The 24495-nt window shown below is 38.3% G+C and overlaps 2 protein-coding genes and 1 long non-coding RNA gene across 8 annotated transcripts in view; 1 reads left to right on the forward strand and 2 right to left on the reverse strand.

Annotated features, from left to right (window-relative positions):
- ERLIN1 (ER lipid raft associated 1) overlaps nucleotides 1-20264 on the reverse strand; it is a 40077-nt gene extending 19813 nt beyond the window's left edge. Inside the window, exons 1-7 of one of the 3 annotated variants that reach the window (XM_054508337.2) lie at nucleotides 20108-20264; nucleotides 19719-19841; nucleotides 17939-18020; nucleotides 13600-13646; nucleotides 11368-11429; nucleotides 6855-6980; nucleotides 4290-4363 (exon numbers count right to left, since the gene is read on the reverse strand). In XM_054508337.2, coding sequence (XP_054364312.1) covers nucleotides 4290-4363; nucleotides 6855-6980; nucleotides 11368-11429; nucleotides 13600-13646; nucleotides 17939-18020; nucleotides 19719-19831 — 504 coding nt within the window. In that variant the 5' untranslated portion in view covers nucleotides 19832-19841; nucleotides 20108-20264. Of the gene's footprint in view, nucleotides 1-4289; nucleotides 4400-6854; nucleotides 6981-11367; nucleotides 11430-13599; nucleotides 13647-17938; nucleotides 18021-19718; nucleotides 19842-20107 lie in introns of those variants that run through there. The other 2 variants (XM_045878614.3, XM_054508338.2) reach the window with 2 other exon arrangements.
- Nucleotides 20265-20319: 55 nt separating this feature from the next.
- Nucleotides 20320-24451, forward strand: LOC135364794 (uncharacterized). The gene is made up of 2 exons (XR_010412549.1): nucleotides 20320-20669; nucleotides 20910-24451. It is a non-coding gene; the product is annotated as an uncharacterized LOC135364794 (long non-coding RNA).
- Nucleotides 22394-24495, reverse strand: part of CHUK (component of inhibitor of nuclear factor kappa B kinase complex) — a 46193-nt gene continuing 44091 nt past the window's right edge. For 3 of the 4 annotated variants that reach the window (XM_045878611.2, XM_045878610.2, XM_045878613.3), the window contains 2 exons: nucleotides 24372-24471; nucleotides 22394-23603 (listed from right to left, as the gene is read on the reverse strand). In XM_045878611.2, the coding sequence (XP_045734567.1) occupies nucleotides 24403-24471 (69 nt within the window). In that variant the 3' untranslated portion in view covers nucleotides 22394-23603; nucleotides 24372-24402. The remainder of the gene's footprint in view (nucleotides 23604-24371; nucleotides 24472-24495) is intronic. The other variant, XR_010412548.1, reaches the window with a different exon arrangement.

Consider the following 24495-nt stretch of genomic DNA (forward strand, 5'->3'; position numbering starts at 1 on the left):
AAGCAGACTCCCTGCCGAGCAGGGAGCCCGATGCGGGACTCGATCCAGGGACTCCAGAATCATGACCTGAGCCGAAGGCAGTCGCTTTACCAACTGAGCCACCCAGGCTCCCACTATGTTCCCAATTTTAAACTTATGTGCCAGTTTAGGTACCTGATATCGCTTGAAAATATCAATAATGAAAACTCATCTGGAATAATAAGCTGGCAGAAATACATCTTACCAGCTTTTAAAAGTGAATAAAAAGTTGATTATCATAAACATATAGTAATGTGTTAAAAAAGGAAGGCTGACAAATAGACCAGAAGTTCTAAAAATGCATTCCAGCTCTCGTAAGAAACTTTTATGGCAAGACTAAAGCAAGCAAAACAATGGAGATCTTGATCTACCAGTTTAAAAACATTATGAAGTGACACTTTTTCATTCAGTAATTGTTTTTATAAAAACTACAAATAAATGTAACTAAATTTAAAAGATCCTTCTCACTGCTATGCAGAAAATGATGTGGATGAAGATAAAAGTCAAACTGGGGCAACATGGTAGGAGACTACTGTTGGAAGTCCAGGCAAGAAACGGTGGCTTGGCTTAGGGAGGCAGCAGTGAAGATGGAGAAACAAACAGTTTTACATGGATTTTGGTGGTAAAATCAGCAGGATATGGGGTCTAATTAGATGTTAAGGGTGAGAGGGTTGTTAAAGATGCCTCCCTCACATCTAGATTTGTCTGGAGGGAAGGAGGTGTCATTTACTAACAAGAAGGAAAAAATAAGAGAAGATTTAATGAGAAAAGACTAAGGGCTCAATAACTAATGAAGGAATAGGAAACAGAAAGATCAATGGAACAAAGTCCAAGAAACACTATACTATATAACGGGATTTAGCATACAAAAGAAATGGCATTTCAAATAAGGGAGATGGGGACATAAATTATTCCATAATTCTTTTTACTACCAAGTTGGGGGCTGGGGAATTAGAGCCTACCTCACAACTGACATCAAAATGGATTCCAGATGAATTAAAGATTTAAATCTAAAAACACAACTGTAAAGGGGTGCTTTGGTGGCACAGTCAGTTAAACGTCCCAACTCTTGGTTTCCGCTCAGGTCATGATCTCAGGGTCATGAGATCAAGCCCGGGGTTGGACTCCACGCTCAGCACACTCTGCTTAAGTTTCTCTCTTCCTCTCCCTTTTCCCCCGCATTCTCCCCCTCCCCAACCGCCCAGCCCACATACTCTTTCTCACCCTCTCTTTAAAATAAATGAATCTTAAAAAATAAAAACACAACTGTAAAAGCAGAGAAAAATGTTGTAATTTCCAATTTAACTTAAATTTCCATATTTTAAAGTAGTGAAAGTGGCTTAAAGCTTGCAAACACTGCAAAACACCATAAAGAAAAGATACTAAAATTTCTATGTAAGTTTAGAACTTCAGAATTGTTAGGGGGAAAAAGACATTAAATGGTAAAGAAAAAACTAGGAGAAAATGCTTCCCATACATTTAAGAGTTGTAATAATTAACATATTAAAAAGTCTATTTAAATGAGAAAAAAATAAATTATTAAAAAATGAGCAAACACAACAAACAACTCACAAATGTAATACAAATGGCCACTGAATGTCCTAGGGCATTCAATCTCAATAATTAATACAAAATACCAGATTAATTTCCCTAAAAGGATTAAGAGAGTCAGCATGCATCTGTTAATTATCCGGGTACAATCACAAAATCAAATGTGTAGGAAACTATAGCTCACCAACACTGCTGATGAGAGAATCTAAGATGCTAAAATTTTTCTGAAAGGCCATATTTGGCAATATTTATCAAAAAGCCTCCAAACGGGGCATACACTTTGACTCCTCAATACTACATTTAAGAATATATTTTAAGGGAAGGATTTAAAAAGATGTATGTATAAGCTTGTCACTGCAACATGTGTGTAACAGTGAAAACTGGAAGCCACAGATTAATTAAAGAAAAACATTAAAAGTGATGATGTAGTGAATCTGTATTTTTGACTTGAAAAGATGCTTATATATACTGTTAGAGAAAAAAGCAGCTATGGTACAATCCCACTTTAGTTTAACATTGTTTATACCTGTAAACAAACATATGCTCCTCTAGATTAAGAAGAGTCTAGAAAGATAAAACAAACTCTTATCTCTGCATGGTACGATTACTAGTGATTTTCATTTTGTTATTCATCTTTTTCCCAATATCTAATTTTTTTTACAACATATAGAACACATGTGTATAAAAATATTCAGAATATACAAAATACTACTACAAATCAGTAAAAAAAAGTAAAATAACACAACAGAAAAGGGGGCAAAAGACTATGAATGAGCAGTTGACAAAGTACAAAATGGCCAAAAAAAAAAAAGATGCTCACCCTCATTAATAACTAAAGAAATGCAAATCAAAGAAAGATAGCAAAAATTAGCATGTCTCATTGCTTCAAATGCTGGTGAGGTTTATGGAGAAACAAGTATTCACATATATTGCTGATAAAAATATAGATTTGTGCAGGTTTTTGAAAGATAATTTGTACATACAAGGAGATGTGCCAAGAATATTCCTACCCTATTGTTTATTAATGGAAAAAAATTGGAAACAACAGAGAGATGATTGTGTAATATAAGGCAAAGAATTGTAGGCAGCTGTTAAGAATGAGCTACGTCTCCCAAGTAATAATGTGAGCAGAATCTAAGAATCTGTGACATTCACATTTATTATCTTTTTTTTTTTAAGATTTTATTTATTTATTTGACAGAGAGAGACACAGCAAGAGAGGGAACGCAAGTAGGGGGAGTGGGAGAGGGAGAAGCAGACTTCTTGCTGAGCAGGGAGCCCGATGTGGGGCTCGATCCCAGGACCCTGGGATCATGACCTAAGCCAAAGGCAGACACTTAACGACTGAGCCACCCAGGTGCCCCTAGTTCCTCCCTTTCTGTGGCTTAAACACGTACTTATTATCTTTAAAATTGAAAACAACTCTAGCCAGAACTGAATGGACAACCAGGCAGATTTTACAAAGTTAGCGCTGGACTTTTCAAAGGACCCCTTAACTTTGGCAGTTTCCCCTCAGGCACCAGTCAGAGATAACAGCATGGCATGAATAAGGACAGGGAAAACCCTCACCATCTTTCCAGTCCTGTTTATGAGATCACACGTGGTCACTTACAGTGAATGCACACTCTCAACAGTGCAACACTTGGGACACGTGACACCAAATAAAGTTTTCTCTTTAGCTGCAATAACATTTGTTACTACAACTGATCTCCTAGAAACTCTAAGAAAGGGCACTAGAGAAGCCATATTACCACTTCTCAGGTAATCCAGACCTACAGCCATAGCTTTTAAATGTTACTGACCATGACCACTGTAAGACATGCATTTTACATTGACACCCAATATAAACATCTACACCACACTTAGAGAAAACAGAAGTTTTACAGAACGATACTTAAATTTAGTACATGTCATGTGCTCTGATTTCTTTTCTTATTCAATTTTATTTTATTTAAAATGCTGTCATGATCCACTAAAGTTGATTTTAGAATCACTCATGGATTTCAGCCCAATCTGAAAAAACACTGACCCAAAAAAGCCGGCCTACAACCCCTCACCATTCTATCTCCTAATGCTGCTGCCACTGCCACCACCATCACCACCACCACCACCAAATTCGTCTGCTACCTTACTTTTATTCAGGCCATTCTATCCATTTGAAACACCTCCCCTGCTCCTTCCCCATCATCTAAATCCTGCTAATTCTTCCAGACCCACCTAAAATCCCAATTCATTTACAGTCATTTCCAGGCAGACTCTCTTGAAATGTTCCTGAACTCTAAAGACTTACAGCAATAATCATCCAATCAGTTCATCTGTCAATTAATCATATGTGACATCTATTTTGCTAGAATTATTGTTCAAATCTTATACTTGAAATCCTTGTTCATAATCTTACTGAGACTAAAGCCTTACACTTATACAAATGATTTATAACCGTTACTGTATCTTAATAATGCCTCACAATTAGCAGTACATGGATTTCATTTCCTTGTAAGAGTCTCAGCTTATCTGCTTATCAGAAGAAAATGCCACCCAGGGCAAGCTACAAGAATATTTTATTTTGGCAGAGACCTAAAGTCAAATTGAGAAAGCTATTCTATAAAATCCCATAGCATTTCAATTAAATAACTGCTGAATAAACAAACAATGTCCAATGAGAGAACACAAATTCAAAATTCTCAAAATTCCTAGAGAATTTCCCTAGGAAAAGGGCTTACCTGTATGGTGAGGCCTGGGGCCATGACGTTTAAATCTTTCTGGAGAGCTTGCTTCAGGTTTTCATCTATTTGATCTGTTTTTGAGGCCAAGAACAACAGCTCTCATGATACTCAAAAAAAAAAATTTTTTTTCATTGTATTAATATTGGAAAAAACCCAATCATTACTAGACCTAAAGTTTCCATGGTACTACTCTATAGAGCTTAAACCACTTCATATATATGGAAAAAAACTAATTATATTATTATAAATATATAAATTATTACATATATATTTAAAACACATATTTAGTTTTCCTTTTATATGGGAAAAAGTGTGAAGAACTGTCAAAGAAATTAAGGAAGAAAGATGAAAAACAAGTTGTTAATCCAATAAATGGAGATTCTAGGTCTTTAATATCTTAATTCAGTGTGGTTACTGAATATGTGTCCTGATTCTCATAAAAACAAAATTCCCATTTTCAGTCTTTTTTTAAACATTTACTTATTTGTTTTTTAAGATTTTATTTATTTATTTGAGATAGAGCTAGGGAGAGAGCACAAGTAGGACGGAGGGGCAGAGGGAGAGGGAGAAGCAGGCTCCCCCTGAGCAGGGAGCCTGATGCGGGGCTTGATCCCAGGACCTGGATATCATGACCTAAGCTGAAGGCAGACGTTTAACCGACTGAGCCACCCAGGTCCCCCTAAGATTTATTTGAGAGAGAGAGAGCGAGAGAGCACAAACAAGCAAATGAGCGTGGGGAGGGAGAAAGAATCCTCAAGCAGACTCCCCATAGTGTGTGGAGCCTTAAGCAGAGCTTGATCCCAGGACCCTGAGATCATGACCTGAGTCGAAATCAAGAGTCGGCCGCTTAACCAACTGAGACACCCATGTGCCCCTCAGTCAGTCTTTAACCCAAATCTCCAAATAACTAAATTTCATTTCCACGGATCTCTGCTAGTATTTTGGATTTAAGGGGGGCGGGGCACAACTGGGTGGCTCAGTCGGTTGAGCAACCAACTCTTGATTTCGGCTCAGGTCATATCTCAGAGTTGTGATTGGCTCCGTGGCAGGCTCTGTGCTGAGCATGGAGCCTGCTTGGGATTCTCTCTCTCTCTCTCTCTCTGCCCCACCCACCCCTCCCTCCCTCTTGCACACACTCTCTCTTAAAAAAAAAAAAAAATTTTAAAAAAGGGAGTGGGGAGGCTCACAGGAAGGTCTTTGAAGTACACAAGAATGGACATTAAAGCTATCACTTCACTTGGCCTTGTAACTCATGAATTTTCTATCCACCTCAATGTACTTTCACCATTACTAAAACTGGTGATGTGAGAAATGAGGATAGTTTTCTCATACACCTAGTAGTTGTCAATCATCAATGAGGAATGAATCGGTAGATCTCTAAAATGATTAACCATTCCTATGCCTGCCTATAAGAAATTCACTAAGAATTCTGGGGGGAGAAGTAAGCAACCAACAGCAACAACCCTATCATAGGTCATAATAGCTTTCTCTACCACAAATGAAAAGTAATTTGTGCAGAAAAGAGTTAACACAGCAGGCCTGAAGCTGTGATCCTTAGAAAGGCCTATTTGCAAGCTGGCCTTTGGCTGTCACCTAGAACGTGGATCTGGAAAGGATTCCCACTATTCCCAGAACTGGTAAAAATGACTCACTCTGCCTAAACTGTTTATACAAACAATGTGGCTTATGCTGAACATGTGCCTTCCTTCTGGGAGTGTGGAATTTTGGTATGTGCTATAGGCAGAGGATGCCTTTATGTTAGCCCCCAGTAAAAATTCTGGGCAGTGGGGCTTGTGGGTGGCTCAGTCAGTTAAGTGTCTGACTCTTGATTTTGGCTCAGTTCATGATCTCAGGGTTTTAAGATCGAGCCCCGCATCAGGCTCTGCACTGGGTGTGGAGCCTGCTCAAGATTCTCTCTCTACTGCTCCCTTGGCCCCCGACCTAAAAAAAAAAAATTCTGGGCAGTAAGTCTCTAATGAGCTTCCTTCTCTAGCAGACATTTCACATGTGTTGTCACACTTTAATAGTGAAGTAAGTGTATCCCACATGCCTCCACTGGGAGAAAACTCTTGGAAGCTTGTGCCTGACTTCCTCCAGATTTTACTTTGTATCCTTTTGTATCTTAGCTCTGAGAACATACACTGAGTCCTGTCAGTCTTCCTAGCAAGTCATCAGACATGGAGGTGGGTCTTGGGAAACTCTAAGAAAGATTTCTAAATTTCCCCAAATTATCTATTAAAATAGCAACAAAGCTAATTTTCACTAAGTTATCATAGTAAAAACAGAATATAGCCTGCAAATAACCTTTTTCCAATCTCTATTAAGTTACATATAATAGATTTCAGAAAATTATCATTCTTAAAATATCTTTTAAGTATTTACTTAGTTTAATCGTAAGAAATTTTAAACTTAAAGAATATTTTAAAGATAAATGCTCTATTATAAATTCAGAAAAAATGCTGAAATAGGATAATGTTTACTAATATTAGAGAGTCCATAGAGTTGACTAAGATTTCCGATTGGTAATTCACATATTTAATTTACAACGAGTAAGACACTCACCAAACAATTCAATGTAAACTTCTTGAAGTGTGTGGGCACTACAAAACTGGTTCAGTTCGTGGTGGATTTTATTGAAGATTAAGGTCTTGTCATAATCTGCAGTGTAGTTCCTCACGATATCAAACACTGAAGGAAAGGTAAAATCCATTTTTACCCATGTATCTTCTAATTCAGCCAATGTAAAAGTTACAATATACATTAGGAAAAGTGACAACAAAATAGTGGGAAAATGAAACACAGCTCACAAACCTTGATGTGTTCCTTGCGCTCAATTTTCCAAATATTACTGCATTTGCAATTCTAATGGGCAAATTTTGAGTTCCATACTAAGGAGAGTATACATTATCGTGGAGATAATAAGAAACTGTCAAAATGTTCAAGCAAGGCCATGACACATCGCATTTGTTCTGTGGCAGCAGTGTGAAGATGAATTGTGAGGCAGGGAAAGTATAAGGCAATTACTGCAAAGCAAAAATTTAGCAAGGAGGTAAAGAAGGCCTGAATTAACTGAAGAACACTGGAAATAAAAGAAAGAAACTGCTGCCAAAGACCATTTTTGAAAAGGTAGTGTTTTGTTTTGTTTTTTTAAAAAGATTTTATTTATTTATTTGAGAGAGAGAATGAGAGAGAGAGCACACGAGAGGGGGGAGGGTCAGAGGGAGAAGCAGACTCCCTGCCGAGCAGGGAGCCCGATGCGGGACTTGATCCAGGGACTCCAGGATCATGACCTGAGCCGAAGGCAGTCGCTTAACCGACTGAGCCACCCAGGCGCCCAATGAAAAGGTAGTTTTTAAAGGCTATAAAAAGGGACACCTGGGTGGCTCAGTCAGTTAAGCGGCTGCCTTCCGCTCAGGTCATGATCCCGGGGTCCTGGGATGGAGCCCCGCCTTGGGATCCCTGCTCAGCAGGGAGCCTGCTTCTCCCTCTGCCTCTGCTCCCCCTGCTTGTATTTATCTCTGACAAATATATAAATAAAATCTTAATAAATAAATAAATAAATAAATAAATAAATAAATAAATAAATAAAGGCTGTAAAAAGACACCAAACTAGAAGGAAAAGAAGTGAACCTTTACTGGGCCAGGTTTTATATCAGGCAATTTACATACATTACAACTTAATATTCACAAAAATATTTCCTAATTTTGCATAATAGGAAACAAACAGAATTTCAGAAATGTTCCTAAGCGCACATACTAGACCACACCAGAATCTGTGCTCTACCTATTAAAACATGTTGTTTTTTTCCTTCAGACCCAATGAACCAGCAATATCTTCCCTTCATCTGTTTTCCCAATCATAATCCATTCCACCGATTTATAACCAGGGAAAGTAGATGAGAAAAAGACAAAGCAAATAATCACAGAAAAATATAATCCAAATTCACGTGGCAGTAATACAGCTTGCTCTCTACTCTGATATCCTTTTGCTTTTTGTGCCTGTATCAGTGCCATGAAATTTAGCATGAACTTACATTCCTATATATATTTTTTTAATTATATATATATATACACACACACACGTATATATATATTTAGGTTGGTATCATGTCTTCAGAAGTAAAATAAAAAAACCCTTAAGGAAAAGGGTCTAATTTCACCTTTTTAAATTGTTTTTGCTAAACACAGTATCCTATACATATTAAGCATGCCAATTTTAATAAGGACAGAATGGCAGCTCTTTCAAATGAAAGCAGGGTCCCAAACAGACCCACATACACCCATGTTCATAGCAGCATTATTCATAATAGTTAAAATGTGGAAGCAACCCAAGTTTCCATCAATGGATAAATGACCAAACAAAATGTGGTATATTTATACAATGGAGTATTAGCCTCAGAAAAAAAGGAAATTCTAACACATGCTACAACATGGATGAACCTTGAGGACATTAGGCTAAGTGAAATAAGCCAGTCACAAAAAGACAAATACTATGATTCCACTTATATAAGGTACTTAAGAGTAGACAAAATCATAGAGACAGAAGATAGAATGGTAGCTGCTAGGGGCTGAGGAGAGAGGGAAATGGGGAGTTAATGTTTAATGGGTACAGTTTCATTCTTGCTAGATAAAAAAAAGTTATGGAGATGGATGGTGGTAATGGCTGCCAACAATGTGAATTTCTTTTTTAAGATTTTATTTTTAAGTAACCTCTATACCCAATGTGGGGCTCAAATTTACAACCCCTAGAGCAAGAGTCACATGCTCTATCAACTGAGCCAGCTAGGCATCCCTGTGAATGTATTTAATACCGCTGAACTGTATGCTTAAAAATACTTAAGATGGTAAATTTTAAGTTACGTGTATTTTGCCACAATAAAAAAAAAAAGTTGGGAAAAAAAATCAAACATTAAAAAAAAAGCAAATCTTTCTTCAGAACTTCTAATTAAGTTTTTGATTGAACAGAGACCACTCCATCTCTGTGGATTTCCTTTACCAAGGAAATGTTTTCCCCACACTGAGATTTTTCAGATTGCTTTGCAAGTTATAGCAAATCTCAACTAGAAAAGAGTTTTCTATGATCATAAATCAGTTTGGCCCAGGAACTGATCAGTTACAGATTTTTAATACGAAAGGAAAAGCTCTCTCATCCTGACTGGATAAAATGCTACTTTCTACGAACTCTAGAAATAATCAGTGATTGTCTTGTTCTTAAAAAAACTATGATGAGAGAAGAGTAACACATAAAATTGCAGAAAGTCAACTGTGTTCAGGACTTGTGACCTATTTCTGCTACCATTCCCCAGAAATGTAAAAGATTCCAGTGATCATTTTTTTATATATATCAGAAATGAATGAAGTCATAAAACCTTAAAAGTACCTTCTTATATTCCTTAAGGAATCTCTCCAGTTATAAATACTCTAATTATAACTATAAAAACAACAGAATAAGGGCCCCTGGGTTGCTCAGTCAGTTAAGCATCCAACTTTTTTTTTTTTTTTTAATTTAAATTTTAGTTAGTGAACATACAATGCAATATTGGTTTCTGGAGTACAATTCAGTGATTCATCATTTACATATAACACCCAGTGCTCATCAAAAGTGCCCTCCTTAATACCCACCCCCATCTAACCCATCTCCCACCTACCTCCTTCCATCAACCCTCAGTCTGTTCTTTATTTTTAAGAGCCTCTTACGGCTTGTTTTCCTCTCTCCTTCTTTTCTTTTTCCCCTTCCCATATGCTCATCTGTTTTCTTTCTTAAATTCCTTATCTCAGTGAGATCATATAGTACTTATCTTTCTCTGACTGACTTATTTCACTTAGCATAATACACTCTAGCTCCATCCATGTTGTTGCAAATGTCAAGATTTCATTCTTTTTGATGACTGAGTAATACACACACACACACACACACACACTACCTCTTCTTTATCTATTCATCAGTCTATGGACACTTGGGCTCTCTCCATAGTTTGGTTTTTTTTTTTTAAAGATTGTATTTATTTATATGCCAGAGAGAGAGAGCACACAAGCAGGGAGAACGGGAGGCAAGGGGAGAAGCAGACTCCCCGCTGAGCAAGGAGCCTGATGCGGGACTCCATCCCAGGACTCTGGGATCATGACCTGAGCGGAAGGCAGACACTTAACCAACTGAGGCACCCAGGCGTCCCCATGGTTTGGCTATTGTTGATAATGCTGCTATAAACATCAGGGGGCATGTACCCCTTGGAATCTGTATTCTCCTATCTTTTGAGTAAATACCTAGTAGTCCAATTGCTGGATCGTAAGGCAGTTCTATTTTTAACTTTCTGAGGAAACTCCAAACTGTTCTTCAGAGTGGCTGCACCAGTTTGCATTCCCACCAATAGTGCAAGAGGGTTGCTTTCTCCACATCCTTGCCAACACCTGTTGTTTCTTGTGTTAATTTTAGCCATTCTGACAGGTGTGAGGTGATAGCTCATCATGGTTTTGATTTGTATTTCCCTGATGATGAACGACGTTAAGTATCTTTTCATCTGTCTTTAGCCATCTGGATGTCTTCTTGGAAAAGTATCTATTCATATCTTCTGCCCATTTCTTAATTGGATTATTTGTTTCTTGGTTGTTGAGTTTGGTAAGTTTTTACAGATTTTGGATACTAACCATTTATCAGATACTTTATTTGCAAATATCTTCTCCCATTCCATAGGCTGCCTTTTAGTTCTGTTGATTTGTTTCCTTTGCTGTCCAGATGGTTTTTTTTTTTTATGATGTTATGTTAATCACCATACATTACATCATTAATTTTTGATGTAGTCCAGAAGCTTTTTATCTTAAGTCCTAAGAGTTCATTTTTGTTTTTGTTTCCCTATTCTAACTATAAAAACAACAAAATAGGGGTGCCGGGGTGGCTTAAACGTCCAACTTTTTGGAGTACAATTCGGTTAAACGTCGGTTAAACGTCCAACTCTTGATCTTAGCTCAGGTCTTGATCTCAGGGTCATGAGTTTAAGCAAGCTCTGTGTGGGGCTCCACACTGGGCATGGAGCCTACTTAAAAACAAAAACAAAACAGAAATATATGGGCACCATACCTGCACAAGGGGCCAACATATTAACCACTTCTATTCGGTCAATATAGATCATGACCCCACCACTAAAAACAAAGAAATGGAAAAAATGTGAGCCAAATAAAATTACAATCCCAGATTCCCACATTGTCAAACATATCCCACATGATAGAAATTTAGAAGGAAAATCTAAAGACATACACAACTCACTGATTAAAATGACCACCAACCTCTATCCACTCATCACTCAGATGTCCCTACACACACTTAATCTACCTCCTCTCATAACCAAGGGTCATCTCTATAACTGTTGTAATCAAAACAGCTCACATGAAGACTAAACCTATAACCTAGGGATACTTAGCACCTTGCCCTTACTAACTGAAGCTAACAACTAAAGCACTGCCCTTCTCAAACTTTTCCATCAAAGAACCAAGTAAAATCGTTCCCCAAGAGGTATGAAAGCCAGCCATGGGGTGACATTTTTTTGGTTTCCTGACTTATCTTAATAATTCATGAAGAGTTTTAATCTACTTTTTAATCTGTATTTATTCTAACATGAAAAAAAGAATTTCCCCCCAAACCCTCAAGTAAAATTGACACTTCAGAAAGATAGGTCTTGTTAATTAATGGCTTCCTATACCTCCTGGCCTATCAGCACAGACTCTAAGGCACATGTGAACCTCAATTTAAGATACATGAAGTTAGAGATTTTGAAATTAAACAACCAAGTCTTCCTAACAACTTATAATGACATTTTTTTCCTGATAAAAAAGGGTAGTAACTGCTCACAGAAAAAAATCTGAGAAAATAAGGGAAGCGTGAAGATGAAATTTACCCCAAATCTCATGAGTTGCCAATTCTGAGTCCCCTCTAAGGGGAATCCATAGAAGAGTTACAGAAAGACCTAGGAAGAACTTAGTATCAAATATGTAAACTTAAAACAGAGGGAGATTCTCCCCTTTTTACAAGCATTCTGTCCTTCCATAGATGTCCAAGCCTATTTTACAGGCTTGTAAATACTGATATTTTAGTCATTTAAAATAGAGCATTTAAAAAAATACCTTGAATTTTACATTCTTCTTTTGATACAATTCAACATACTGATTATACTCTAGAAATAATTTGGGCTTTGCTTGCCGTTCTCCCCCTAAAACTCTATACAGCAGAGACTTTCAAAGTAAGGTCCTCAGAACAGCAGCAGAAGCATCACCTAGAAACTTCTGCTAGAAATGCAAATTCTTTTTGCTTTTTTTTTTTTTTTTTAAAGATTTTATTTATTTATTTGAGAAAGAGAGAGAGGGAGGGAGAACGAGGAGGGAGAGTGAGAAGGAGAAGCAGACTCCCCGCTGAGCAGAGAGCCTGATGTAGACTCGATCCCAGGACTCTGAGATCATGACCCAAGCCAAAGGAAGACACTTAACCGAGCCACCCAGGTGCCCTAGAAATGCAAATTCTTGAGCCTAATTACAGACCTAATGAACCAGAAACTCTAATTAGATGGCATTTAGGGGACGCCTGGGTGGCTCAGCAGGTTAAGTGTCCAACTCTTGGTTTTGTCTCAGGTCATGATCTCAGGGGTGTGAGATGGAGCCCCACATTGGAGTCTGTGCTCAGCATGGAGTCTGCGTGAGATTCTCTCTCTCTCTCCCCCTGCTCACTCACTCTAAAATAAGTAAATAAATAAAATCTTTTAAAAAAAATCTTTGTTAGATGGCATTTAGTACTACAGATGACAAGAAGGTGAGAATGATTTCATCCAAACTGTTTGTTATTGAATACCTAGTCTGAGTCAAGTGCTGGGTAAGGCAGTTTACATACACTAATCCTAATCCTCACAATAACTCTGCAAGATAGGTCTTATTACCTGATTTTTACAAACAAGGAAAGTAAGCTTAACAAAGTCAATAAATACATGTATGGGGACAAGGAGTATATGGGAACTCTCTGTCCTTTTGCTTAGCTATGAACCTGTAAGTGCTCTAAAAACTAAAGTCTATTAAAAAAAGAGTAAAGCAGATGTGGCAGTGCTGATATACGAAGTTAGGTCTGCTAGCTCTGAAACTACTTTTTTCAATACCCAAGTAGCTTCTAAGATGGAAAGCTTGGAGACAGGGCTTTACTCAAATAATGCTCACAAGAGAAATCTCCCTGGATTACTATCATGTCTATCTGAAAGATGTTTAAGTAACCAGAGTTTATGAACAGAAACTCCATCTGAACTAAAGGCAGGTTGGTAAGCAACGGAAAGCTTACCTTGTTCCACAAGGCACATTTTTAACTTCATCGGTTTGTAGTGTTGTCTGGGGGGAAAAAAAATATTTCATGAATACTCAGGACACGCATCGTCAAAAAACTACTAGTCCCAGAGGAAAACCTCCAGAGAACTGCTAAGAGGTAAGTACAGAAGAGCTCCATTACAATTTCAGTCCCCAAAGATTAGCTATCAGAGTAATTTCTTTTTGTATCCTAGTAGATGTGAAAAACAAGACAAAATATTTTATAACTAATGTCCCAATGAAGATGCACTTGCACAACCTAGAGTGGAGAGGTTAACTGGGGGTGGGAGCTGGGGCAAAGAAAAAAAAAAGTACACTTGGAAAGTTTCAATGTTCAATCTGAAAGTTTCAATGTTCAGTCTTTCAGAGTTCCTTATTTGCATAGAACTGGCCTGGGATTGGAAACTACATGGCTTACCCTTAGGACTTTGCTCTGAACTTTAATTCCACTGCATATTCTGGACACACTGAACCTTATTTAAGGATACAGCAAAATATTACTTTATGGAATATAAGCAAAAAAGGAAACATGGTCCTTGTTTCTAAAAAGCTCACAATCCAACACAGGAAATAAAATCCTCATAAAACAATCTATAACAAGTACAAAATAACAGAGTATATTGTTAGGTTAAGTGATAAAGAGTAAAAATAAGTTTGGAAAGCTCTCTGCGGTGAAGTATTTATAAGCCAGGTCTAGAGAAAGGAAAATGAGGAAGGTGAGGTAGAGACACATCTTAGGTTCAATAGCTCCTCATGCCAGGAGCTCCTTCAGGCCTACATATATAGACTGTACATTATGAAGAATACATAGGAAGACTTTGTGACTGTCACCTGCTTTTTTCTTTTTTTAATATTTTATTTATTTGAGGGCACCTGGGTGGCTCAGTTGGTTAAGCGACTGCCTTCGGCTCAGGTCATGATCCTGGAGTCTCGGGATCAAGTCCCACATCGGGCTCCCTGCTCCGCAGGGAGCCTGCTTCTCCCTCTGACCCTCCCCCCTCTCATGTGCTCTCTGTCTCTCTCATTCTCTCTGTCTCAGATAAATAAATAAAATCTTAAAAAAAAAAAAAATTATTTATTTGAGAGAGAGAGACAGAGAGAGAACATGAGTGGGGGCAGGGAGAGAGGGACAAGCACACTTCTCCGGGGAGCCTGACGTGGGGCTCAATCCCAGGACCCTGAGATCATGACCTGAGCCAAAGGCAGATGCTTAACCGACTGAGCCACCCAGGTGCCCTGCTTTTTGCTTTCTCTGTGCCTTGGCAACAGTGTTGGCAAATGAGACTTTCTCCTGGCCCCTGCCCACTGGGGACCTTCCAGTCTAAACCATCCATCTTTCTCTTGCCTGAGTGCCAACACGGTTGTCCTTCCAGTCTAAACCATCCTTCTTTCTCTTGCCTGAGGAAGGGAGGCAGGCCAGGCAGAGGACAGAACTGGAGGCAGTCCATCTAGGAAATGGGACCATGAAGCCACACATGTAGAACATTTAGATTGCTAGTTTGCAGCTTTTATTTCTGGTGTGTTTGTTGCACAGCTATTTGAAATGTTTAATAAAGCTTTATAAACTAAAAAAAAAGGAGCTATCCTATTAAATATACAAAGTTGAGGACAAATTGCGTGTACAGATGACAGGAAGCGAGCTGGCTCGCCTAGAGCAAAACAGGCAATATAGAGGAGGGCAAATTCTGCTAAGAGAATGTGATATTAGAGGGCCCAGGATGTTCGCTGGGGGGCTTGGGCTCTCCATAGTCCATCTTACATTCAGCCACAAAATGGACCTTTCAAAATGTTTTTTTCCCCTTAATTCCTGTACTTCCATGTGATACGGTTCTCATTATCCATCTTATCTGGAGGCCAGAAAACCAGCTGGGAAGCTGAAGTATTAATTTATTTAAATTAATTTAGTAAAGGCCATGGAAATTGAAGGCTGTCAGTTCAAGAGACGTAACAGGAAGGATGTAGTAAGTAGCTACATATTCCATGAGGGAAAAGAAAAGAGGATAACTCTAGGGTTGAGAAATTAGGGGGATGGTAAACATAAATGACAGGTTCTAGACAGAGTGAGGGGAGTTAATGAAGAGATGAGTTCAATTTATTTCCTTCAAAATATTAACCAAATTCAATTTCCATATCCCATATCAGCTTTTAATATACATTCCTATTTAACCTAGAGGATGTCACCTAGCCAAGAACTAGGAAAGAGTTCAAATGTTAAATCCTCTACTTAATATCCAGTCTTCAAGTACTTTTATACTTCTTTTCTATCAACCCCAAAATTATCTTCCCAGTCTTTGGTTATATTATATATGCTTTAAAGGGTGAAGGTTTTCATATTTCTCTAAGCATACGTTTTGGGTTTTTTTAATATCATATGCAGGATCTCACATTTTCCAAGATGCTACTTATATATTCCTTTCAACTGCCAAGTTTGTTAATTAAGCCATTTGTTTACACAGGTTGTGTTCTCATGCGTTCCAAAGATTCCTAAAAATAAATTTATGTCTCATTCTTACAAGAACAATTTCTTAGAAGAGTTTTATTACTGTATTTCTTTCCTAGAATGTTACTGTGTCATGTATAAAGAAAGAACATTCCTATTTAGCCGCACTGGCTCTAGCCTTTAATATTTTGTATATGTAAGGTATATTAGTTTATACTAAAATCTTTTTACTAATTTCATGTCTTATGACAATTTATTACTATTTATGTATATATACACACACACTATATGTCTGTCGTATGCTGTTAACTTCTAAATCTGTTTTAATGTTTACTGACTGTAACTCTTTTATATATCTCTGCATCAGTATGACTCAAAATAATAAGCTCCAAGAAAGCAGAAACAGATTTGCCTGGCTTTGAACAACATTTTTAAAAAGCTCCTTATCTCTAAGGGTCTGAGGATGCCATTGATAACATCATTACTAACTGTTTGGGCTGTTGGTGAGGTCATGTAATTAAAACCCCTTCTTTCATGGAGGAATAACTGAAGTCTACAATGGTTAAATGTTCTGCAAAGTCATGTAATCAATTAGCGGCAAAGCCAGAGCCAGAACCTAAGTCTCCAGGTTTCTGGCCTCATGTTCACTACACCATATTGCTTCCTAAGAAATCAGCTCAATTTAACAACTTTCACCACAAGCAGAAAGGTCAGAAATATAAATGTGTTATAACCCGATTCAGGAAGTTGGGAAACTTTCCAGAAAGAAAATACACAAAGAAACTTAGAGAATACAAACAACAGTATTAAAGGAAACATGACAAGAGCCAAAATTTACCATACAGACTTTAGGAGCTATAGATTAGAAGAAGAGGGATTTGCAATGAGACTTTAAAAGACTGGCAAGATTGAGATAGGAGAGCAGTAATGACGGGAGAGAGAGTGAAAGAAGAGGTGACAACATGAACCAAGGCAAGAGTGAAAAAATAAACAAGGGAAAACAATATGGAAATCAGTCTGACTAGGGAAAGAACACAACATTTCATTTCAACAGACACAATTCTTGCCTAAAACCATCTAAAAGGAAATTGGAGGGAAATCTGGAGGATTTAAATATTCATGATGAAATTCTCACTAGCACGGAGCCTAGACTTAAATTACAAGATTAAATACATTGAATTTTCCTGAGTCCTGGAAAAATCAGCAGCAGACAGTACACAAACTTCTGAATCCAAAGATTTATGATCACACTGAGCTTGCAAAAGCAGTCATGATCTAATCCTATTTTGTCATCTTGTTGTATCAAAAGATATTTACTAAGTGTCTCCCATGGCCAAGATACTGTTTTCAATGAACAGATGCTTATTTCAAATATTCTGGGATGCTGTCAAAATAGAACATTCACTAAGGTTCCACAAAAAATTGTGCTTAATGTCCCAGGCAAAAATGTTAGGCAGAAAAGCTGTGTATAAAAATTTAGATCCTCCATGTTAACAGTCCAGGACCTGGCCTCTATGGAAATCACACACCATTCTAAATGAAGTAATCAATGGTTTGTATTTCTAGTTGTGTTTCAAAGTCCTGCTTTTATTTTGACAGCAGGAACAAAAAACCTGCTGTATAGCACTATATAGATGGGGGAAGTCCTCAGTCCTTCCAAGTTGCCTGGCTCATACTTCTAACATACTTCAAGAGAGTGAGGTGGTTCAAAATCGTGTAGTGTGATAATTGTACTCTGAACTTTGTAACTCCTGTATTTAAGTAAATACCACCATTTGCTTAAGCAATAAAGAAATCCAACTCCACCCACAAATGTGGTAACTGTTCCTGTCACACCTGTCTATCCAGTGTGGGAGCTTCCCTAGGAATCACTCACCTGCACAGATCTGAATGTAGTAATGAAAGGCAACATGATATGATAGCCTGGTCCACTGGGGCTAGTTAGTAAAGCTCCTCCCCTGCAAAAAGATGTTTCAGTTTAACAAGATTATAAAGTGAGAAATCCTCTCTCCAAATCTAAAACGCTATAATAAATATTCACTCTTCCTCATGCTACTGACCTACTAAAACCTCACTAATATGAGCTATTCATTATGAACAACTACCGGTCCCTAAAATATCTGCCAAAGGTGGAAAAGATCAAATTAAACTGCCAATGTTACACTTTGTTTCATAAGCTCCAACAACGATACCTCTGGGTCTCCAGCACTGCTCTCAGGTACAAAGGATTCTCCTTGGTCTTTAAGCTTCTGAGAAATAATTATGAAAAAAATTCTAATGGCTCTCAGCTGTTGTACTTTAATTGTACAGAACACGAACCAAATCAAAACATAATACATTTCATTATCAGGTTGAAAAAAGAAGACAACACAAAGTTTCAAAGAATGAGAAAATTTCTGAGGTTCAAGACTCTTTATCTACCTATATTAAAATACTGGAAGACTAAAGTCTCTATTAAAAATAACAAAAACTTAGCATGGAAAGATGAAGGGTAGGGGATAAGACTATAAATAAGATAGTATATAACTGTGGAGGTGTTCACCAAATTCTGGAATGTGAGAAATATGAAAGTACATCTTAAAAATTCCACAAAGGAGGCATTTGGGGGACAAGTATAAAAATGAAGTCCTATTTTACATAGTGAATAATAAATTTATAGAACTTACTTTCTTATCTTGAAAACACAAATAGGTTTCAAAGAATTCACAACAAATAACTAAGAAAAGTTGAACTGAGGTCCATTCCTAATTCTTTGAGAGCCATACCTTGAAATGTTCTTTCCTTGGTTTTACTGTCAGGAAGACAATGCTGAACTAGGTGGAAATATGGACTAATCTGTCATTTGTTATGCTAGATTTCTTTCTACTAAGACCTATCACTAAAATTGTATTTGAAACTAGATTCAGGATGGATGTTAAAGTAGAAATATCATTTTGGGGGGATAACAAAAACAAGCAGAAAGTTGAAGCTCTTTCAAATACATTATAATTGCAATTTCTCCAAAATGTTGTCTGTCTACACAAAAGGAACTGGTTGGAACTATGCTGAAGGAAAAACTATTCTGCCTCACCCAGAGAGCAACACATCCCACATTATTCCTTTCCTCAACTTGAAAAGAAAGGATAAGGTGGGAGAATGGTGGCCCATCGATGCTGTATTTGTCCCTCAAGGTCCAGGGATATAACAACTGTCATGATCATCATGGCCTCCTAAGCCAAAACCGGTCACTATTTCCATTATTAGAGGGAAAAAATCTAAGGAACAACCACAAACAGGAGTAGAGTTTCTAAATGACATCTCTAACTACAAACTAAAAGCCTGTACAGCGATGTCATTTATCCACCTCTTCAATCACAGTGGAGTTTCTTTCACAGTGGACTGCCTTTCTTTTCTTCCTTCTTCGTTTTTCCCACAAGTAACTGAGTTTGCGGTCTGCCAGGAAGACTTCTCTGGAGGAAGTCTTAACGTCTGCACAAAATTCACAGAGCACTCGAACTAATACCTAGAGGGTGCTCGGCCTCCATACTCCCCCAGGGCTGGGACGAAAATCACTTCCTAAGACTGGAAGAGTTCCCCGATGCTGCAAGAGGGTACAACTTCGTAGACTCACTCTTTCTACCTACTTTAGACCCGAGCTGCCTGCACACGCCGCTCACCTGTAGTACACAGCCAGGTGTCCTTCCTCGATCTTGTGGATGGAAGCGTAGAGAAGGACAACCACCAGACTCACCACTGCGGCCACCAGAACCCGGGCTTGAGTCATATTCATCCTTTTCCTCCTAGATGAGGGAGGAAAGGATCCCCAGCCCCGTGAATGACAGGCCCACCCCCCCAGTTTCCACCCTCCCTCGGGAGAGCTGGCGTCCTTCCGCAGGCCGAGCCGGGGAGTCCTGTGCCCCTCCTCACACAGCCTACTTCCCCTGGCCAACCCCTCAGCCCGAAGCGGGCCGTGAGCCGCCCCTACTCGGTGGGCGTCCTGACACCCCCTCTCTCAACGGCCGCTCCCCACCCTCGCACCCACCCAAACCCCGCGGAAGGCACTAACTGAGAAGGGGCCAGCCGTAGACTCCAGAGGGAGGCCGACCCTAAGGCCGCGCCTCACGGATCAGTGACGCATCGCCCCCGCCTGCACGTGCAGCCGCCTCCCCGGCCGCGCCAACCGCCGCCAACAGGCAGCCCCGCCCACTCGCCCAGCACTGCGGCTGCGCAGCCACGCACGCCGGCGCAGCTCTCACCGCGCCACCAGAGAGACGGGGAGCAGGCAGGACAAAATTCCCCTGGCTTCCCGCCTTCGGAGGTACGGGAGCTCTTGTCTGCGTAATACTGGTTTCCTGCTCTGGAAGAGAAAGGAAGTCGGCCGACTGGAGTAAGCAGGGATGTAGAGGAAAGGAGATGGCGCCTGGGACGAGGGACTGGTCAGTTTGTTCTTGTGCAGAAACTCACTCCTGCACTCAGTGTGGTAGCTGTTTATTCATACTGTGTGACAAGCACGTGCTTCAGGCACGGATCCCGTGCGAATTCGGGAGCAATAGACCTGTTGCAAGAAAAGTATTGTGGAAGTTCAGAAGAGAAGGATACTCAATTTGACCACGTCTTTCAGTCATCAGGTATTTTTCTGAGCACCGTTTAATGTGCCAGAATATTGATCCAGTGAGGGCTTCATAAAGGTCATCCCAAATAGGAACAGCACGTATGAGTGGTGTGCGTGTGTGTGTTCGGGTGGGGTGGGGGGCTCCAGGTAGGCTCAAAGAGCATTGCAAATTCCTTGAAGCCCATGTGATGGAAAGGATGTTATAGGCTACACCAGGCCCAGACTCTGAAAGGCTTGCATGCATTTTTTTCCGCAGGGAGAGGGAGCTGGATGACTGGAGAACAAAGACTTTTTTTTTTTTTTTTTTTACCGGAGTCTTCTGTTAAGGTATGGTTTGTGCCTACATTACCAAAACCAAAAAGGACAAAGTTAAAGAGTAGAGATGGGAATGAGATGGATGAATACAAGGGAAATAAAGGCAGTGTATTTAAAGTAGGTTGGGCAGTAATCCTGTAAACCTTGAAAGGCTAGTGGGACCACAACTGGACAAGGGAGATTAGCATAGCAGGGCTCTGTAACCTTGAGCAGGGAATTATGGGAAAACAGTACTTTAGGGCCAGTGAGTCTGCAAAATGGCTTAGAGTGGAAACAGATTGGAGGCAGAGAAGCCAAGTGGTTAAGAAACTGCAGGCCCAAGGTTACAAAGGTAGTAACTGTGGAAATGAGAAGTCCTAAGTAAGACTTCAAGTCTTCATTAAAGCAAGCCCTCTCAGGCCACTCTGCCCTGTCCCTTCAATAAATGCACTTACCTGTATTGTTCATAGGACTTTTATTACCTACAAATATCTGGGACCTTGTCTGCTCCAGATAAATTATATTAGTAAAACTTAGCTATTTTACTTCCAGAAAGCAAAAAGAAGGAAAAACAACTTGTTCCAGCCCATTTTCTAGATGGATTCTCTTCGTTTTTCATAATACTGCTGGAATTAAAGAATGAAATGTATACAATTCACAATTGCCATTCAACTATGAAAAGGTGTGACCCAAAAAAAAATAGAGTATAAAAAACAAGTCTTAGGTGATCTCTCACTATAACCTGTTCTGACTCACAGTATCTGCCCGTATCCCCCCAGCCATACCATAAAATGGCCACACCCTATAACAGATCTTTTATCAGTTATTACAGTGATATATAGAAAATATGCAGTCATCTAAACAAATCCTTTCAACAATCACTTCAATGTTTGGATGGTTTGCAATGTTCAGACTCCCAGATAAGCATTCTTCTTGTACTGCCTTTAACTGTTTCTGACCTTGCCATCTAGCTGTCTTCCAAGCAACAGGTACCCAATACATGTTTTATTGATTAAAACCTTCTAGAACTAGAGAAGCAAGAGATAATTGCCTATTAAAATAGCTGACAGTCAGAATTTCCATATTTAGAGAAACAGTAGTACCAGATAACTAAAAAGTTAGGAGGGGACAGCCCCAAGATTTCAAACTAGATTTCCATGATGGAAAATGACACTACTAGTAAAATGAGGATGGGGTGACTAAGACCTCAGTTTATAGAGCAAGATATGAGCATGGTTTTTAGACATGGAAAGTGGTGACAGGACATCTCAGGAGAAAAAGACTATATTAAGAGAAGCTACCCAATGCTGTTTTTACTATAAGTCCTGTTTAATTCCTAAGGAAAGTACACTGAAGGTCCATTATGTTATTCTGTGCTCCAGTTCCACTTCATGGAATTCAAACATTCTATCATAATCTGATTATAATGAATAGAGATTCTAAAAGTAATTTAAAAATCATTTAATACACAAAGTGGAAAACTGTCTAGAATATAAAAGCATTTCACATTTTTTAAAAAACACACAATACGTTCTAAATTACTTATTTAACAGATGATAGATCCACAGTCCTTTATCTGAAACCCTTAGGGCAAGATGTTTCAGAATTATGAAATTTTCAGATTTTAGAAAGGTAATTCAGTACATATATCATACTACATAAACACCCAGGAGGGTCTGTGTCAGTCCCCCGTCCCCCTCAATAATCAAATACGTTAATATTTCCACAGCAAAGTAAATGAATATTCACACTAAATGGGATAAGTAGATTCAGTGTCAGTTCAGATTAGATTTGCAAGCAAATGAGTTTTGTTACCAAGCTTTTGAAAGACCTTGCTTTCAGAGCTTTTTAGACTTTGGGAGTTACAGATAAAGGAGTGCAGATCTTTATAAATTTGTAGAACAAGACATAAAAAATGCATTAAACAAATGACCCATTTTTACAAGTCGAAAAACAAGTTTCCAAACACATTATAAATTAACAGGCATCTTCTTGATATTATTAAATGTACATCTTAAATACATATATACATAGCACATTTAACAAGATTTGTGAGAATCAACTCATATTAAACGTACAGATGCACAATTCCTTCTGTAGGAAAGGGATACTGTCAAATGTGCAGTGGGATTAAACTCCTTATGTTGCCAGGAAGAGCATTTCTGAATGCAACACAAGGAGGTAGAGTTTATTCTTCATGAAGTATAGTTTTACTTGAAAGTAGTCTCTTCCACAGAAACAGGCAAACAACTTTTACTTAGAACACATATGTTAGTTGAGGTTTTGTTTTCAATATAGTAATACAGATATTACTTTTGGCCTTATGCCCAAAAGTTAAATAGTAAAAGATGTTTTTAGTCAGTTAAGTGTTGTATCACGTTTGAAGACAAATGGATTGCCATGATGTGCTTAAGTAGCTATCATATTTAAACAAGTCCACTGACATAAAATTCTGTCCAGATGTTAAAATTTCCTAAAGTCAAAATACTGTGCTTGTAAAATCATGCATATTTTCTGATCATAGCCATTTCTTCCATTTGCTGGTATCTGAAGAATGGTTTCATGGGAGAAAAACAAATTTCCAACACGTGCTCCATAGGTTTGGGGACAGTGAATAAGTAGCAAGTCATTCTGTTAACCATCTCCAATCAAGATTCTAAAACCAGGCATGAAAAAGTTACAGTTAGATGTTGACTGTAAGCAGTAGGTTTATGGGTGTTACTTTTTGCAAGTTTTCTGTGTGTTTGGACATTTTATAATCAAAAGTTAAAAAAATCAAAAGTATAAGTTACAATTAGAGAGTTTAGTTTTACCTTCTTTCCTGCCAATTAAAAAAGTATTTCAAAGAGTTTTCATAAATATTTGAAGTAAATAATTAATGAAAGGAAATACAAACAGTTGACCTTGAGACTAACTGTAGTAAAGTTAATTCAGTAAACATTTTATTGTGGTTTCTCTGAGTTTTAACAAATCAGTAATTCACAGTAACCAAATCTTCTTAATACTTCTAATTACAACTGTATCAACATTATTCATTTTGCATACTGTAGTTACTATATTTGAATTATAGTACAAATCCTGTCCCATCTTATTGGAGAAAATTGATTGCTGAACCAAAAAGGTACAAACCATTCAATTTCAGTGGTCACGTTGCAAAAAAAAGTTCACCCGTCATTTAATTTGACGAAATATGCTACTGTTGAAGATTACTGATGACATAATCCTAGTATATCCATGAGTAATATCCGTAAGTAAGAGAAGATAGGGATTTGAGATCGAGGATATAATGCAAATGTTCTTTGTCTTTCTTCGGGGTTCTTCTCTTCCCCATATGCATCCCAAATGCCAGATGAGGCTAGCATGGAAAGTTAAAACCCTTTGCACCCAACAAAACCTAAAACACCCATATCCACATAAAACTTACCATCATACTATTGCCCTGTTCCTCATTTGCTTCATGAATAATAGTGCTTAAATGGCCAAGACAGTTCAAATTTTCTTCTATCATTTGTGCTATAGTCTCCCTGTATGATGAAAAAACAAAGCCT

This window comes from Mirounga angustirostris, unplaced genomic scaffold, assembly GCF_029215605.1.
Source record: "Mirounga angustirostris isolate CCGP_5_RB_7025 unplaced genomic scaffold, mMirAng1.0.hap1 SCAF_6, whole genome shotgun sequence".
NCBI lineage: Eukaryota > Metazoa > Chordata > Mammalia > Carnivora > Phocidae > Mirounga > Mirounga angustirostris.